We start from the raw sequence: 17445 nt of genomic DNA, 5'->3' as shown, positions 1-17445 counted from the left end.
GCTCCTTCACAGACACCATCCAGACAGGACGTTACCAGCGGTAAATTTTGTTATTGTCTTTATCCATTCTCCAAGGGGCTCCGGGGAGAAGGGGCATGCCCCCCTGTGATCCACCCGCCTGGTTTCCTCTTAGCTGATCATCCCTAACGTGACGTCTCTCAGGGACTACACGGACACCCTACGCAGCGGACTACATTCCATCTCTGCCGATTCAGAACTGGTGGACTTCTGCGGTAAGTACCTTCTCATCATAGCCTTGGCGTTTTACCAGCTGCACGGCCTGAGCCTGTAGCACCAGTGTGACTCCCGTCGAGGCCTCTGACTCAGGAGCTGGAACGCGGAGAGGACATCTAAGGAGTCGCTGACTTTCCTTCCGCCTTTAGGTGACCGTCCCTTCGGAAATAGGTTAGTCCACTGGATCCCTTAGGCTACGTGAGGGAAGCGTACATCTTCCCCTAGGCTACATGAGGAAAGAGCACTTCTCTTCCCAGCATCGGCCCAGACGCTCAGGATCGTCGCCTCACGCTCTGTCCAGTCCGTTCGACCCGCAACAGTCAGGGCGCCTCTAGCTCTCAGACAGTCCCTCCGCCTTGCATTGCAGCGGCCAATTCCAGTTTTAAGAGCGCTTACGGGGATCAGGGCGTCTGTTCCTGCACATCCTACTCTGCAGGGCCGTTACGGTCACTCCGCCCATAAACGACCTGGGGGTCCAGACTTCTTCCGTCAAGGATCCTCGTCTCGGGGTTTAGACCCGTCATCGTCACCTTTTCGCTACTAGGGTAGTTGATCTACCGGTTGGAGTCCTTTCAGACACCGGCCCGGTAGATCATCCCTTTAGGCATGTTATTCGAGACCGCCCAAGGGAAGTTACTCTTCACGCAGGAGTAGTTTTCTTTCCCGCACCAGGTCGGGTTCGGTAGGCGAGTCCGCAGTGGTTGGTGGAGGTGATAGCGGCGGTACACTTACCAGTTTACATCCTTGCCCTTCCAGAGGTCCCCACAGAAGAACGGAGATAAATAGCTTCCGTTTGTCCCGGGGACCCGCCATTCCCTTCCTAGTGGACCAGTCTTCGTAACCGTTCCCTGGGAAGATCCCCTCTCCGTCTCCTCTGGAGAATAGCATCAGCCGTTACCAGTCTCCTATGCTAGGGTGGGCGTGCCCACCTTTCCACAGCTCGGTCCCGAGGGACACCCCTTGAGTGTGGTCTCCCCTTCAGCATTCCAGAATTCAGATCCATCCGGTTAGACCGGTTACGTTTTTTCTTCACTGGGGCGAGGTTGCCCGGTCAGGTTCCAGTCGAACCATGCCACAGCGGTGGCGTGCATCATCCACCAGGGAGGCGCAGGAAGTGTCATGACAAAGGAACAGGTCAAGAAGTTCTTGCTCCGGCCGGATCTTGTCGCGCTCTAATCTCGGCAGTACACATCCCTACCGTGGACGTTTAGACGGCCGTTTTGTTCTCAGCAGGAAGGGCCTCGCCTAGGCAATTGGCTCCTCAACAGGGAGGTCTCCAGCCAGATCTACGACGAAAGAAGACGTCCAGTAGTGGTCCTATTGGCCCCCGATCCAGCTTTATAGTCAACGGCGCATCTAGGGTGCCCCCTTCTCTGCGCTAGGTGACGACGCCCTCGGCCGGCCGTGAGGCCAGTTCATTCTCTCGGACTTCTTCCCACGGCTTCCCATGATCTCGAGCGTTCTGAAGATGGACCAAGGCAGAAGGTGCCGATGGAGGGGCCCAGGCGAGCATAGCTCACAGAACTCACTCAATCCACTCGCAGATGCCATGTGGCGCTTCCAGACCGTCCAGTTCTTTCGTGTCGTGGCCCTCTCTTCCACCAGGACTTAGAAGCCCTAAGTTTGACGGCCTTAATAGCGGATCCCGGGTTCTAGCTCGCACAGGTCGATTGGCAAGAAGGATACAGACAATGTGTAGACCGGGAAGCCGGTTCCCTCGAAGATGTATTACCACACGGGTGGAGTTCCTCCGGGGTGTAAGGAGCACTTCTTCTTTTTGCTCTCTCTCTCTTCCTTCCTGCACTACTGCCAGGTTGGCAGTCAGAGCGGGATGCGGCTTCTAGCGCGTCCCTCTAGGGGCCAGGTGTCGACGCGGTCATTCCGGTTTCAGAGACGTATCACTTCTCGTTCCACGATCAAGAGTTTCACATAGAGAAGCGTCCATCTGGCTCGGCGGCATCACCGTCCACTAGGAACGTGGGACCTTAATCTAGCGATGGGTTCACTTCACGGCTCTCGGTTTGAACCTTTCCGAGTGCTTCTTACTCCCACCTGTTTTGGATAGGTGGGCTCGTCGTGGCCGTCTCCTTTTTTCAAGGGGCATCAGGGCGGACAGCTCTCTCTTGTTGCCTTTGTTCCCCCCTTTTTTTCCGGGTCCTCCAGCAGGGCAAAGGGGGGTGCTCCGGCCACTACCCTCCTTTCGGTACAAGGCAGCCCGCCTTCCTTCCAGATAAGGAGATTGGGTTTTCGGGTTCGGTCCTAGTACCTTCTCATCCTGAAAAGGGCCTAATTCGTTCCTGAGCTGGTGTGAGCTCTCAGTAGTTGTGCCCTCTGGACCGCACTTTTCGGTTTTCACCGACAGTCGGTTCATCTTTTTAGGACAGTTCATCCTTTCACCCGGTTCCAGGAGGCGCATGCCGGCGCCCAGGGCTAAGATTCCCACATGGATCCTTGCCGCCATAGGTGAAGTCTATCGCATGGAAGACGGACCTCCGCCGTTTTTTTCTACCGTCCAGGGGGAGTCTCCTGGATGATTGGACTTCAGACGTCGATGGTCCGATGTCTGCCGGGCCACCACATGGTCTAGTCGGCAGACCTTACTAGTTCCTAGAAGGTTCACACCCAAGCTTTGGCAGAGGCCAGTCTTGCCGTTATCCTTGTGGGCGGCAGTAGCACGCCTGTAACAGGGTAGGTATCTGTAGGTCTGGGTCAAGCCCGACAGGAGGAAGCGGTTTCCTACCGATCTACGGTGATGGTTCTCTTCCCACCCACGGACTGCTTTTGGACGTCCCATGGTCCTGTGTCCCCCAATGAAACGATGGAGAAAGATAGATTTTTGTGTACTCACCGTAAAATCTCTTTCTCTGAGTCTTCATTGGGGGACACAGCACCCACCCTACTTGTGTTTTTTGGGTTACATTTTACATGTCTGTTGCCTCAGTGGCCTTATTCCCAGGCCATTGTTCGCACGTCTAATTGGTTATAGTTTTTTCCTTGTCTTATCTAAGATTGTTTGGTTCTCCTCCTACTGCTTGTGCACTAAACTGATTGAGTCCGCCTCCGGCTCAGGGGTTATACTGCTGGGGAGGAGCTAACTTTTTATGTCTACTTAGTGTCAGCCTCCTAGTGACAGCAGCATAACCCATGGTCCTGTGTCCCCCAATGAAGACTCAGAGAAAGATTTTACGGTGAGTACACAAAAATCTATCTTTTCTTACGGTAACAGCAGTCATCAATCAGTAGGACGTGTACCGGCCGTCGCTGTGAATGACTTCAGCACATCTGCGGCCACAGGACATCACTAGTCTCTCACACTGCTCTGGTTGGATTTTGGTCCTTTCGTCTTCCAGTTTCTTCCACAGTTCTTTGACTGTTGTGGGTTTCTTGGCCATAACTTTGTCAGCAAGAATTTTCCAGAGGTTTTCTATTGGGTTTAGATCAGGACTCTGGGCGGCCATTTCATTGTTTCAATGTTTTCTGTTTCAAGGAACTGCTTTACCCATTTTGTTGTGTGACGGGGGGCATTGTCCTGCATGGAAATTGCTGGCTCATTGAGTGATGAATGCAAGTGAAGAACCACGTGTTGTTGAAGAAGGTTCTGATACACACTTGCATTCACTCTGCCATGTAGCTGTATGAGAGGTCCAACTACTGCAGAAAACAATCCCCAAACCATGACACTTCCTCCACCGCCTTTCACTGACTTCTTACTACACTTCGGATTCAGTATTTCCCCAGTTTGTCAACAAATATAATATTTCCCATTAAACCCAAATAAATTAAACTTGCTTTAATCATTAAAATGAACTGTGGACCACTTCTCCTCTGTCCACACAACATCGTCCTTTTGATTCTTTCTGCTAATGAGAGGTTTGGTCACTTCAGAGTGGGCTTTCAGTCGAAATGCTCTCAAACATCATGACACTGTATGACGAGATAAGATTCTTACCCTGTTCTGTGCTGAACTCTGGCTAGCAATTCCAGCTGAAGTTTTGGAACGATTTACCCATGGAGATTTTCCCTATTATCCTGTCCTTTCTTGCATTTGTCTTTTGAGGGCAATCAGTCTTCTTGGGGGACTTGAAAGAGTTTGTGATGCTGTAAAGAACAATATTCTTGAAATCACAGACTTGGCTCTACCTACTTCTCTTGCTATGGCTGATAGGGTCACCCCTTTGGCCTTCAGCTAGACAACCTGTTGTCGGAGGGTTTCAGTCACTTTGGAACGATACACTATTTTTGCAAAGTCAGTGCAAACTGGAAACTTAGGCTGCCAGGTACATAGGATTTAAATAATGAATAAACGGCGTGCACACTGGATTATTTTTCGGGTTCTAGTGTACGGGTTAAACCCCTTATTTACAATCCATATTAATACACTTCACACACTTTTGTCTTTGCTTTGCAAGTGAAAAAACTGTTTTTATTTAGGAGAAATCCTATAATTTAACACTACTAATTCCTACATTTTGGCCCAAGGGGCCTTGTTCCTAGAGTCGCTAGGAAAGGGAAAATATATACAGCGACTAAACACATATACAGATGTATACATTATTTACAATATGAACTTTAGATAAAGATTTTTTTCAAAAGTGTGAGAATAATCTCCTATCTGGATATTTCTGGATATTTTTAAATATTTTTAAATATTAAAGAAAGCACATGGTAGTAGAAAGTTAGGAGTACCTATATAACAATATAATGCTAGTCTACAGCAAGTGTGTACACATAGTTGTTACAGTATTAGTATATTAGATAGTATATACAAACAGTGCACATGATAATGTCACATTTGATAAGACAGGTAAGGAAGAGGATGAAGGTAGAGGAAAATGTAGTGATGATAATAAGTGTTGGGTAGTTATATACTACCTGTAAAGTTGATCTCCTGGTAAGTGGGAGGATTTTGGAGTTGCGCATGCACGCTAATGAATCGAGTGACGCGCTGTTAATATAACTGGACTTTCTATACTGATAGTAAACAGGGCATTACAGATTCATAGCTGCGCTTTTCACACATGCGTTTTGATCCCTATCAGTAAAGAAGGGCCAGTGATACTAACAGCACGTTACTAGATTCAGCATCACGCACGCGCAACAATCCCCATGACTACAAGGTAATCTCGGCAAGCTCCACAACACGCAAGCGCCAGCTACATCAGTGAGTCATTAGATTGATCAGTGCGCATGCGCTGCCATTTCCATAACTACCAGGATGCTACAGCACACTATCACATTCCCGCCCCACAATATACTAAGCGCCCTCCAGTGCACCAGTGCCGGCCTCTCACAGCACACCATGACACGTCATTTCCCTGCAGTCTGTGAGATGGCTAGTGTGCAGGCGTTAGCGTTATTTAAAGTCCACACGCTCACATTATGGCAGGGCTACATTCAGGAAAGCACAGGCACGGGAATGCTTGCCATTCACACGTACTACTCATCACTCTTATTCTTCCCCTCTTTGTACTATTATACATTTCTGCATTTAATATTACAGGGGCCCTCATTACCCCAAAATCCTCGCACTTACCAGGAGATCAACTTTACAGGTAGTATATAACTACCTAACACTTATTATCATCACTACCTTGTCCTCTACCCTCATCTTCCTCCCTTACCTGTCTTATCACGTGTATTATCATTATTCTCACACTTTTGAAAAAATCCTTGTCTAAAGTTCATATTGTAAATAATGTGTATATGTGTTTAGTCACTGTATATATTTTCCTTTTCCTAGCGACCCCGTGAACAAGGCCTCTTAGGCCGAAATGTATAAATTGGTTGTGTTAAATTATATGGTTTCTTCTAAATAAAAAAATTTTTTCACTTGCAAAGCAAAGACAAAAGTGTGAGCAGTGTATTTCTATGGACTGCAGTTAATTTGGGTTTGTGAGATAATTAAGGAAATTAGCACCAGGTGCCAGATTAACACCAATAACTTGCAGGTATCTGAACGTGTTCTCTCATTTTGATCAGTGATCTTTTACACTTATGTCATTTACATTTTTATTATGTGCTTTTGAAAAAAATCAATATATGAAATAAGCTTAAAATACTGTGAGTTTCCTCATGTTAGGATATAGTCACTAGAGATGAGCGAACCGGTCCCGGTTCGGCTCGAGGCCGGTTCGCCGAACGGGGGTCCCGTTCGAGTTCGGTTCGTCGAACGTTCGACGAACCGAACTAGAACCAATAGGCTATAATGTGAGGCAATCACAAACACATAAAAATGCATTATAAATGTACACAAACAGTTAATAAACATTGCCATAACACTTACCGGTCCTCGCGATCCCTTCTGCACTCTGTCTCCTGCCGCTATTCCATCCGATGATCGCTGAATCCTCCCGGTGACCGGCACTGCCAGCAGAGAAGCAGGACCTATCGTGACGTCAAAATAGCCATGTGACCAGTCACGTGGCTATTATCTCATTGGCTACAGACTGGTCACATGACTATGACACGTCATGTAGGACCTGCGAGTGCATCTCTCCGGTACACGGTGCACATATGTGTATCGCCGTGTACCGGCGACATGCTCTAGCACACGGTCGACTCCCCGTTCCGTTAGGGACCGGCTGACACAGCCGGTCATTAACGGAGATCACCGTTGCCATAGCAACGCAGTTAGCGGTGACGTCACCGCTAACCGCGGCTCCGGGAGCACCGTTGCTATGGTAACGCGTCTGTCAGCGTTACCGCTGTTACCGCTAGCAGCCAGCAGTGATCACTCACGGAGTGAAGGCTGCACGCTGCTTCCCGATTGTAGTGAGCATTGTAGTTAGGATGGAGGTTCCCCAGCCCCAAGTGATGCCCCTCACTACAATCGTCACTACTACTACACTAGAAAGAAAGAAGACAGAAGAGCAGGATCGTGGAGGGCTGACAGGGGTAATAAAGATGGAGTCTCTAATGTGTCTGTGTATTAATTTCTATTAAAGTATTTTTTCTCTGTGTGGTGTCTTTTTTTAACCCTTTATTGGAGATTCTTAATGGCCGGGTCAAACGTGCCTGACATTAAGAATCTCTGGCTTAATACTGGCTGGTAAAACAAAGCCAGTATTAACTCATGATTACCCAACAAGCCACCCGGCTCCAGGGCTGTTGGAAGAGTTGGATACAGCGCCAGATGATGGCGCTTCTATGAGAGCGCCATTTTCTGGGACGGCTGCGGACTGAAATCCGCAGCAGAGGCGCCCACAAACCTCGGGCTAACCTGTGCTGCGGATTCCAATCCCCAGCTGCCTAGTTGTACCCGACTGGACACAAAAATAGGGCGAAGCCCACGTCATTTGTTTTTTAATTATTTCATGAAATAAGTGAAATAATTAAAAAAAACGGGCTTCCCTATATTTTTGGTTCCCAGCCGGGTACAAATAGGCAACTGGGGGTTGGAGGCAGCCCGTGGCTGCCAGCTGTACCTGGCTAGCATACAAAAATATGGCGAAGCCCACGTCATTTTTTTGGTGGGCAAAAAACTTCTGCATGCAGTCCTGGATGGAGTATGCTGAGCCTTGTAGTTCTGCAGCTGCTGTCTGCTCTTCTCCATACAGACAGACAGCAGCTGCAGAACTACAAGGCTCAGCATACTCCATCCAGGACTGTATGCAGAAGTTTTTTGCCCCCTGAAAAAATTATGTGGCTTCGCCATATTTTTGTATGCTAGCCAGGTACAGCAGGCAGGTACGGCTGCCCCCAACCCCCAGTTGCCTATTTGTACCCGGCTGGGAACCAAAAATAAAGGGAAGCCCTTTTTTTATTATTTCATGAATTTCATGAAATAATTAGAAAACAAATGACGTAGGCTTTGCCCCATTTTTGTGTCCAGCCAGGTACAACTAGGCAGCTGGGGATTGGAATCCGCACCACCGGTTGGCCTGAGCTTTCTGGGCCCCACTGCTGCGAATTGCAGTCTGCAGCCACCTCAGAAAATGGCATTTTCATAGAAGCGCCATCTTCTGGCGCTGTATCCAACTCTTCCAGCACCTGCCTGCTATACCTGGCTAGCATACAAAAATATGGCGAAGCTCACGTCCTTTTTTTGTAGCTTTTTGGCAAAAAAAAATGCTTCCCTGGATTTTCCATTGCCAGTGAAGGTAACACCAAGCAGTGGGGGTTAGCAGCCAGTAGCTGCTTGGATTACCCTTAGCTAGCAATACAAAAAATGCAGTGGGAGCTAACATATATTTTTTTTAATTATTTATTTAAATAACTAAAAATAAAATGGGCTTCCCTGTATTTTGATTGCTGGACATCACAGTGCTGTAAAAATAAATCTTTAAAAAAATGACGTAGCGCTCCGCGGTATTTTTGATTCTCAGCGCAGATAAAGCAGACAGCTATGGGTTGCCACCCCCATCTGCCTGCCGTTACCTTGGTTGGCAATCAAAATACAGGGAAGCCCATTAATTTTTTCTATTTAAAAAATAGTTAAAAAAAAAAAATTACGTTGGGTCCCCCCATTTTTGATAGCCAGCTAGGGTAAAGCAGACGGCTGTAGCCTGAAAACCACAGCTGGCAGCTTTACCGTGGTTGGGGATCCAATGTGGAGGTCCCCTCAGGCTCTTTTTTATAATTATTTTATAAATATTAATAATTACACAATAAAAGTAGGGGACCCCCCAAATTGGATCACCAGCCAAGGTAAAGCGGACAGCTGTGGTCTGGTATTCTCAGGGTGGGAAGGTCCATAGTTATTGGGCCTTCACAGCCTAAAAATAGCAGGCCGCAGGCACCCCAGACGTGGCGCATCCACTAGATGCGCCAATCCTGGCGCTTCACCCCAGCTCATCCCGTGCCCTGGTGCAGTGGCAAACGGGGTAATAAATCGGGTAGATACTAGCTGTAAAGTCACCTGAGATCAAGCCCAGCAGTTTGTGATGTCATGGCGTCTATTAGATACCCAACATCATAAACTGTCAGTACTAACAAAAACAAAAAATCGACAAAAGAAATTTATTTGAAAAAACAGTCCCCAAAACATTTCCTCTTTCACCAATTTATTGTAAGAAAAAAAATAAAGGGGTCCCACGACGACTCTGGACCGTCTAGAATATGGGGGGGAGACACTCAGGGAACGTATCCCCCATTTTCTAGGAGTGCGGACCCTTCATGTGAGGAGTGTGGGTGCAATGAATCTGCACTCACTCTCCCCGGGTCCACAGCAGCAGAGTCCATGTCGTAATGGTTGCTACCAAAGCTGCAATGCCCTGCTCATGAGGTAAGGGCATGCCTAATCAGGAGAACTACTGTAGAGGAAGCTCTGCTCACTGGTATATAGGTGCTCAGAGGTAATAATAGATAAAATTAGTGAGTAACCTCGGCACTCTAAATCTCCCAGACTAAGTCAGTAAGTCACAACGGATAGTAATGCAAAATCACTCTTTATTGGTCCGTATTAAGAAAAAAATTTTTTCATAAGCATATATGTTTTTGTCCAAAACAAGTTACAAATGACGTTTCGGCCTGAGCCTTCGTCAGATTGGACTTATCTGCATGTAATCATGAAAAATGACAATAATCAGTATCACATAAGAGTGAGAGAACAATAACATAAACTCGAACAATGTAGAGGTACAATTGGGATGCAGCAAAAAAATTGCAACACAGCAAGAAATGAAACACATGATACAAATGTCATAATACAGTACAAGGACAATATAGTAATGACAAATATGGGGTCAGAGTAGACTTAGACAGCTCTGGTACGAAAGAGATGTCAATCATAAAGTAACATGTGCAGTAGGTGTAGAGCTACACTATGCATGGCAGAGCTAATGGGTAGACCGACCATAGAAAAAGTAGAGAAAAAGTGGAGAATAAGTGGAACATAAGAGGAGAAAAAGTGGAGAAAAAGTGGAGAAAAAAGTGGAGAAAAAAGTGGAGAAAAAGTGGAGAAAAAGTGGAGAAAAAAGTGGAGCATAAGAGGAGAAAAAGTGGAGAAAAAGTGGAGCATAAGAGGAGAAAAAGTGGAGATTAAGAGGAGAAAAAGTGGAGAAAAAGTGGAGCATAAGAGGAGAAAAAGTGGAGAAAAAGTGGAGCATAAGAGGAGAAAAAGTGGAGATTAAGAGGAGAAAAAGTGGAGAAAAAAAGTGGAGAAAAAGTGGAGAAAAAGTGGAGAAAAAGTGGAGATTAAGAGGAGAAAAAGTGGAGCATAAGAGGAGAAAAAGTGGAGAAAAAAGTGGAGAAAGTGGAGAAAAAAATGGAGAAAAAGTGGAGAAAAAGTGGAGAATAAGAGGAGAATAAGAGGAGAATAAGAGGAGAATAAGAGGAGAATAAGAGGAGAAAAAGTGGAGAAAAAGTGGAGAAAAAGTGGAGAAAAAGTGGAGCATAAGAGGAGAAAAAGTGGAGAAAAAGTGGAGAAAAAGTGGAGAAAAAGTGGAGCATAAGAGGAGAAAAAGTGGAGAAAAAGTGGAGCATAAGTGGAGAAAAAGTGGAGAAAAAGTGGAGCATAAGAGGAGAAAAAAGTGGAGAAAAAAGTGGAGAAAAAGTGGAGAAAAAGTGGAGAAAAAGTGGAGAAAAAGTGGAGAAAAAGTGGAGATTAAGAGGAGAAAAAGTGGAGAAAAAGTGGAGAAAAAGTGGAGCATAAGAGGAGAAAAAAGTGGAGAAAAAAGTGGAGAAAAAGTGGAGAAAACGTGGAGAAAACGTGGAGAAAACGTGGAGAAAACGTGGAGAAAAAGTGGAGAAAAAGTGGAGAAAAAGTGGAGCATAAGAGGAGAAAAAGTGGAGAAAAAAGTGGAGAAAACGTGGAGAAAGTGGAGAAAAAGTGGAGAAAAAGTGGAGAAAAAGTGGAGAATAAGAGGAGAATAAGAGGAGAATAAGAGGAGAATAAGAGGAGAATAAGAGGAGAATAAGAGGAGAATAAGAGGAGAAAAAGTGGAGAAAAAGTGGAGAAAAAGTGGAGCATAAGAGGAGCATAAGAGGAGAAAAAGTGGAGAAAAAGTGGAGCATAAGAGGAGAAAAAGTGGAGAAAAAGTGGAGCATAAGAGGAGAAAAAAATGGAGAAAAAGTGGAGAAAAAGTGGAGCATAAGAGGAGAAAAAGTGGAGAAAAAAGTGGAGAAAAAGTGGAGAAAAAGTGGAGCATAAGAGGAGAAAAAGTGGAGAAAAAGTGGAGCATAAGAGGAGAAAAAGTGGAGAGAAAGTGGAGAAAAAAGTGGAGAAAAAGTGGAGAAAAAGTGGAGAAAAAGTGGAGCATAAGAGGAGAAAAAGTGGAGAAAAAGTGGAGCATAAGAGGAGAAAAAGTGGAGAAAAAGTGGAGAAAAAGTGGAGCATAAGAGGAGAAAAAGTGGAGAAAAAGTGGAGCATAAGAGGAGAAAAAGTGGAGAAAAAGTGGAGCATAAGAGGAGAAAAAGTGGAGAGAAAGTGGAGAAAAAGTGGAGAAAAAGTGGAGAAAAAGTGGAGAAAAAGTGGAGAAAAAGTGGAGCATAAGAGGAGAAAAAGTGGAGAAAAAGTGGAGCATAAGAGGAGAAAAAGTGGAGAAAAAGTGGAGAAAAAGTGGAGCATAAGAGGAGAAAAAGTGGAGAAAAAGTGGAGCATAAGAGGAGAAAAAGTGGAGATTAAGAGGAGAAAAAGTGGAGAAAAAGTGGAGAAAAAGTGGAGAAAAAAGTGGAGAAAAAGTGGAGAAAAAGTGGAGATTAAGAGGAGAAAAAGTGGAGAAAAAGTGGAGCATAAGAGGAGAAAAAGTGGAGAAAACGTGGAGAAAACGTGGAGAAAAAGTGGAGAAAAAGTGGAGCATAAGAGGAGAAAAAGTGGAGCATAAGAGGAGAAAAAGTGGAGATTAAGAGGAGAAAAAGTGGAGATTAAGAGGAGAAAAAGTGGAGAAAAAGTGGAGAAAAAGTGGAGCATAAGAGGAGAAAAAGTGGAGAAAAAAGTGGAGAAAAAAGTGGAGAAAAAGTGGAGATTAAGAGGAGAAAAAGTGGAGCATAAGAGGAGAAAAAGTGGAGAAAAAAGTGGAGAAAAAGTGGAGAAAGTGGAGAAAAAAATGGAGAATAAGAGGAGAATAAGAGGAGAATAAGAGGAGAAAAAGTGGAGAAAAAGTGGAGAAAAAGTGGAGAAAAAGTGGAGAATAAGAGGAGAAAAAGTGGAGAATAAGTGGAGAAAAAAATGGAGAAAAAATGGAGAAAAAGTGGAACACCCTTTGGTACCTTTCATGTGGCACTAAGGGGTGCTTAGCTTTGTATTTAGCCAAAAAAATGAAAAAAAAATGACATAGGGTTCCCCCTAGTTTTGTAGCCAGCTAGGGTAAAGCAGACGGCTGCAGCCTGCAGACCACAGCTGGCAACCTCACCTTGGCTGGTAATCCAAAACTGAGGGCACCCCACGCTGTTATTTTAAATTAAATAAATAATTAAAAAAAAAAAACACGTAGGGGTCCCCCAAAATTGGATCACCAGCCAAGGTAAAGCAGACAGCTGGGGCCTGATATTCTCAGACTAGGGAGGTCCATGGTTATTGGAATCTCCCCAGCCTAAAAATAGCAGGCCGCAGCCGCCCCAGAAGTGGCGCATCCATTAGATGCGCCAATCCTGGTGCTTCGCCCCAGCTCATCCCGCGCCCTGGTGCGGTGGCAAACGGGGTAATATTTGGGGTTAATACCAGATGTGTAATGTCACCTGGCATCAAGCCCTGGGGTTGGTGAGGTCAGGCGTCTATCAGATACCCGACATCACCAACCCAGTCAGTAATAAAAAAAAAATACACGACAAACACATTTTTATTTGAAAAAACACTCCCCAAAACATTCCCTCTTTAACCAATTTATTAGATTGAAAAACAAATCCAGGTCTGGTGAAATCCAAGGGGTTGCCATGACGATGCACACTGTCCCAGTCAATGAAGAGCAGGATGTTCCCCATTGGCTGGGAGAGCAGTGCAGTGACCTGAGCTAACATCAATGGGTCAGCCCAGGTCACTGCAGGGGATGACAAGTGCTGCTGTCAGCGAGGTACATTACCTGCGCTGATCTCCAGCACACTGACAGCCCCTGTCACTGAGGTCAATGACCGGCGCCTTCACATCAAGTATCGCGAGAGGTCCGTGACGTCACCGCCAGTGTCAGTCTCGGGTCGGAAGCGATAGGTGATGTGACAAGCGGCGGCCATGGAGGACAGTGACAGCGCTGAGGTCGGGATGGCGGGACTTCATCACCGCAGGTAAGCCGAGCGAGCGAGCGGGCGGGCGGGCGGGGGGGGGGGGGTGGATGTGTGTGTGTGTGTGTGTGTGTTTGTGTATGTGTATGTATGTGTACATGCCGCGGGCAGGAGGGGGTGGAGCGAGCTGAGCGGGAAAGTGTGGGCTTCCTGCACGTAACTAAGATAAACATCGGGTTACTAACCAAAGCGCTTTGCTTGGATACCCGATGTTTATCTTGGTTACCAGCTTGTGGCAGGCTGCCAGCGATGGCTCCTGCTCACTGTAGCTGTAAAAAGCCCTGCTTTTTGCTGCTAGAACCGTTCTCGAACGTATCTAGAACTATCGAGCTTTTAGCAAAAAGCTCGAGTTCTAGTTCGATCTCGAACAGCCCAAAAATCACTCGAGCCGCGAACTGGAGAACCACGAACCACGAACCGCGCTCAACTCTAATAGTCACATAGGACGACACAATGGCCGCAACATTTAGGAAATTGTGTGTTGTTCTCTAATATTGATCTCCAGCGTATAGTTAATAAATAGCATTTACCATATTCTACTTTAGTCTAAATTACTATTTTGACTCCAGAGGCAGTCTCTGGAAATTGGCATGAAATGGACGTTGGAGTGAGAAAATTACAAATCTGCCAATTTACTGCCCTACACACAGTGCCTAGTTTGGTCTCCAGGAAACCTACATCATACATTTTTATGTGGGTTCTTCTCTGTGGTAATGCCCAATATGTGGATACTAACAGGGTTTGGGCCTCTGCAAGGCTGAGAAGCATCGAGGATATTTGGCTTTGGAATTTTTCTGGATTGGATTATGAAGCCATATCGCTTTTCAAGATTTTTTTTCAGCTATAACCAATGTGGAAACATCCTATTTTTACACTGATGGAGTAAACTTGTTTTGGTATAATTTTAGCCAGAAAACATTATTTGGTGGATTATTATTCAAATATTTGGGATGCAAAATGAACAAAGAGGGTTGAACATCTTATTCTAGAGGTACTTGCTCAGAGGTCCACTGTTACATTGTGAACAGTTTTTGTTTCAAGTAAATAATTATTATAATTATAGATTGCTACATAACTTGCAATTTCTTTAGCTATTTTAGAAATTATATCCTAACATTTTTATATATTATTACAAATATTTTTTTTATTCTTGGCAGGTGACTGCACCAGGAGATCAGAGGCACAACTGACATCTTCTTCATTTTTTAAATCAGATGACCGTGATATCACGCAAAATATAACTGAAGTGAATGCTACTATTCCAGATATACTATCATCTCTTAACAGCAAAGATCTATCATCTGATTCTCTTAAACAGGATCTACCTTCTGTTTTATCACATACTATAAAGAAAAATATAAGTCACAAATCAGGCATTCAAAATAGAAGTGCTCTTACAGCAAAAAAGCCATTTTCAACTTTAGAATCTAAAAAAATACATAAACAAATTCACACAGGGGAGAAAAGATTTTCTTCTGAGTCTGTTAGTTACCAGAAACCTCACACAGGGAAGAAGTCATTTTCATGTTCAGAATGTGGGAAATGTTTTGCACATGAATCACAGTTTGTTATACATCAGAGAATTCACACAGGGGAGAAGCCATTTTCATGTACAGAATGTGGGAAATGTTTTGCACAGAAATCACATTTTGTTATACATCAAAGAACTCACACAGGGGAGAAGCCATATTCATGTTCAGAATGTGGGAAATGTTTTGCACATACATCAGTACTTGTTAAGCATCAAAGAATTCACACTGGAGAGAAGCCCTTTTTTTGTTCAGAATGTGGGAAATGTTTTAACCAAAAATCACAACTTATTAGACATCAGAAAACTCATACAGGGGAGAAGCCTTTTTCATGTTCAGAATGTGGAAAATGTTTTACACGTAAATTACAACTTATTACACACCAGAAAACTCACACAGGGAAGAAGCCTTTTTCATGTTCAGAATGTGGTAAATGTTTTGCACACAAATCAGATTATGTTACACATCAAAGAACTCACACAGGGGAGAAGCCATATTCATGTTCAGACTGTGGGAAATGTTTTTCATGTACATCACTACTTGTTCAGCATCAAAGAATTCACACTGGAGAGAAACCCTTTTTTTGTTCAGAATGTGGGAAATGTTTTAACCAAAAATCACATCTTGTTACACATGAGAGAACTCACACAGGGGAGAAGCCTTTTTCATGTTCAGAATGTGGAAAATGTTTTGGCGATAAATCAACTCTTTTTAAACACCAAATAATTCACACAGGAGAGAAGTCATTTTCATGTTGAATGTAAGAAATGTTTTACACACAAATGCAGTCTTTTTGAACATCACAAAATTCACACTGGTAGAAGCCATTGTCATACCTAGACGTTTTTCTTGAAAATTGTAATTTCTTGACCACTAAGAAAAATTCAAACACCATATACAAGTGCATCTCAATAAATTAAAATATCATCAAAAAGTTAATTTCTTTCAGTAATTAAATACAAAAAGGATTGATTGCTCTCAGTGAAACAAAATTATAATCTTGTTGTTCTGATACGTTTTAATGGCTAACTGTTGTGAATACGTTTTCCAGTTTGAGGCTCCCTCTTGTGGTCAGTGCTGGCGGTGCAGTTGATTTGTGGAATGAAAGTCACACACCTGCAGAGGACTGGCAATCAGGGTCAGATTGGGACTATATAACTGAGTAGTTTTCTCTTGTTACTTGCCGGTGCTCAATTGTCTCCTGTGTGTTAAGGACATTCTGTAACCAGCCCTGGTCACTACCAGAACTCCTCTCAGATAAGTGGTCTTTGTACCTCTGCTGTTTGTTTTCCACTTTTTTGTTGTTTTCTTTTCTGCTTTGATACTAATGCTTGATTCCTATTTTGTCTGTGTGGATTTCTTGGTCGAATGGGATCATTCCCTGCTGGGAGTGTCTGTATACTTAGCTCCATGATTCCGCAAGGTATTGTGTTTGTCATGCCTGGTATTAATTCAGTCCCTCATCTGTATTAGTGTTTTTTTTGGATCCCAGTAACATCTGAGTGCTGGTACAGTGGGGAGAGGTTATGTGACGTCAGGATTTTTCCATATCATTGCTGGTATTTATTAGGGTTTTTACGGTTGCAAACAGTGCTCCTTCCTATCCTTTCATATAAAGATAGTATTAGCTTTCTTATATCTGTGAGAATATTTAGTTCTCCGGCTGTGTCGAAACGACTAGGTCATCGTAGGCTCGTCCCACGTCTACTTCTAGTTGTGTGTCAGGATTAGGTCTGCAATCCGTTAAGGTTTCAGCAACTCTGTTACTATTTGGGATTCCGCATTTTTTTGATCCTCCTTGGTCCCTTAATCATAACAGCTAACTAAAATAATGTAAATTATATTACAAAGCAATAAAAAGTCCAACCAGAAAAAAATCCGGCACCACTCACATGCATGTAATCAGTGATGGAAAGACATCCCCACAGACTCTTCAGGACTACAGGTGCTAAACTCCAGGCAGTAGTAAAGTTCAAATTCCAAAGAGACGAAAAATAGGAGCAGCACTCACCGTTCTTGTGAATAAAAGTTTTTTTCTTTATATATAAATTCATCTTAAAAGCGAACATAACAGACTATGGCTGTTTCCTGTGCCTGAACACACTTCAAGGAAGGCCCTCTTTGGAATTTGATGTTACAAGGCAAGCTTTCCAGATTTATCAGGTCCCTTCATTAGGCATGGTATAAAGGGTGCTTTACACGCTGCGTCATCGCTAGCGATCTCGTTAGCAATTTGACACGCCAGATCGCAGATGCGATCTGCCGAGATCGCACATAGGTCGTTTTTATAGAGCCGGTCACATGTGCGATCTCGGAAGATCGCATCTGCAATCTGGCGTGTCATATCGCTAACGAGATCGCTAGCGATGTCGCAGCGTGTAAAGCACCCTTAACAAAATATCTGAAGAAACTCAAATATATTCACAAACAGAGCAGAGGCATGGTATAATAAAATGACATTTAAATAAACAAACACTGAGCTTAGAGAGTGAATCCTTAATTATCTTTGATTAGTAGTGTGACAGTTTTA

At 44.2% G+C, this 17445-nt stretch overlaps 1 protein-coding gene across 1 annotated transcript in view; it reads left to right on the top strand.

Annotated features, from left to right (window-relative positions):
* The window catches only part of LOC142258858 (uncharacterized), a 43129-nt gene extending 26028 nt beyond the window's left edge, over positions 1-17101 (top strand). Inside the window, 2 exon segments of the mRNA XM_075331431.1 lie at positions 14544-15669; positions 15671-17101. Coding sequence (XP_075187546.1) covers positions 14544-15669; positions 15671-15755 — 1211 coding nt within the window. The 3' untranslated portion in view covers positions 15756-17101.
* Positions 17102-17445: the final 344 nt, after the last annotated feature.

The sequence above is a fragment of the Anomaloglossus baeobatrachus genome (genome assembly GCF_048569485.1).
Source record: "Anomaloglossus baeobatrachus isolate aAnoBae1 chromosome 5 unlocalized genomic scaffold, aAnoBae1.hap1 SUPER_5_unloc_14, whole genome shotgun sequence".
Lineage (NCBI taxonomy): Eukaryota > Metazoa > Chordata > Amphibia > Anura > Aromobatidae > Anomaloglossus > Anomaloglossus baeobatrachus.
The sequence above is the reverse complement of the archived record's forward strand: the minus strand, read 5'-3'. Positions and strand labels throughout refer to the sequence as shown.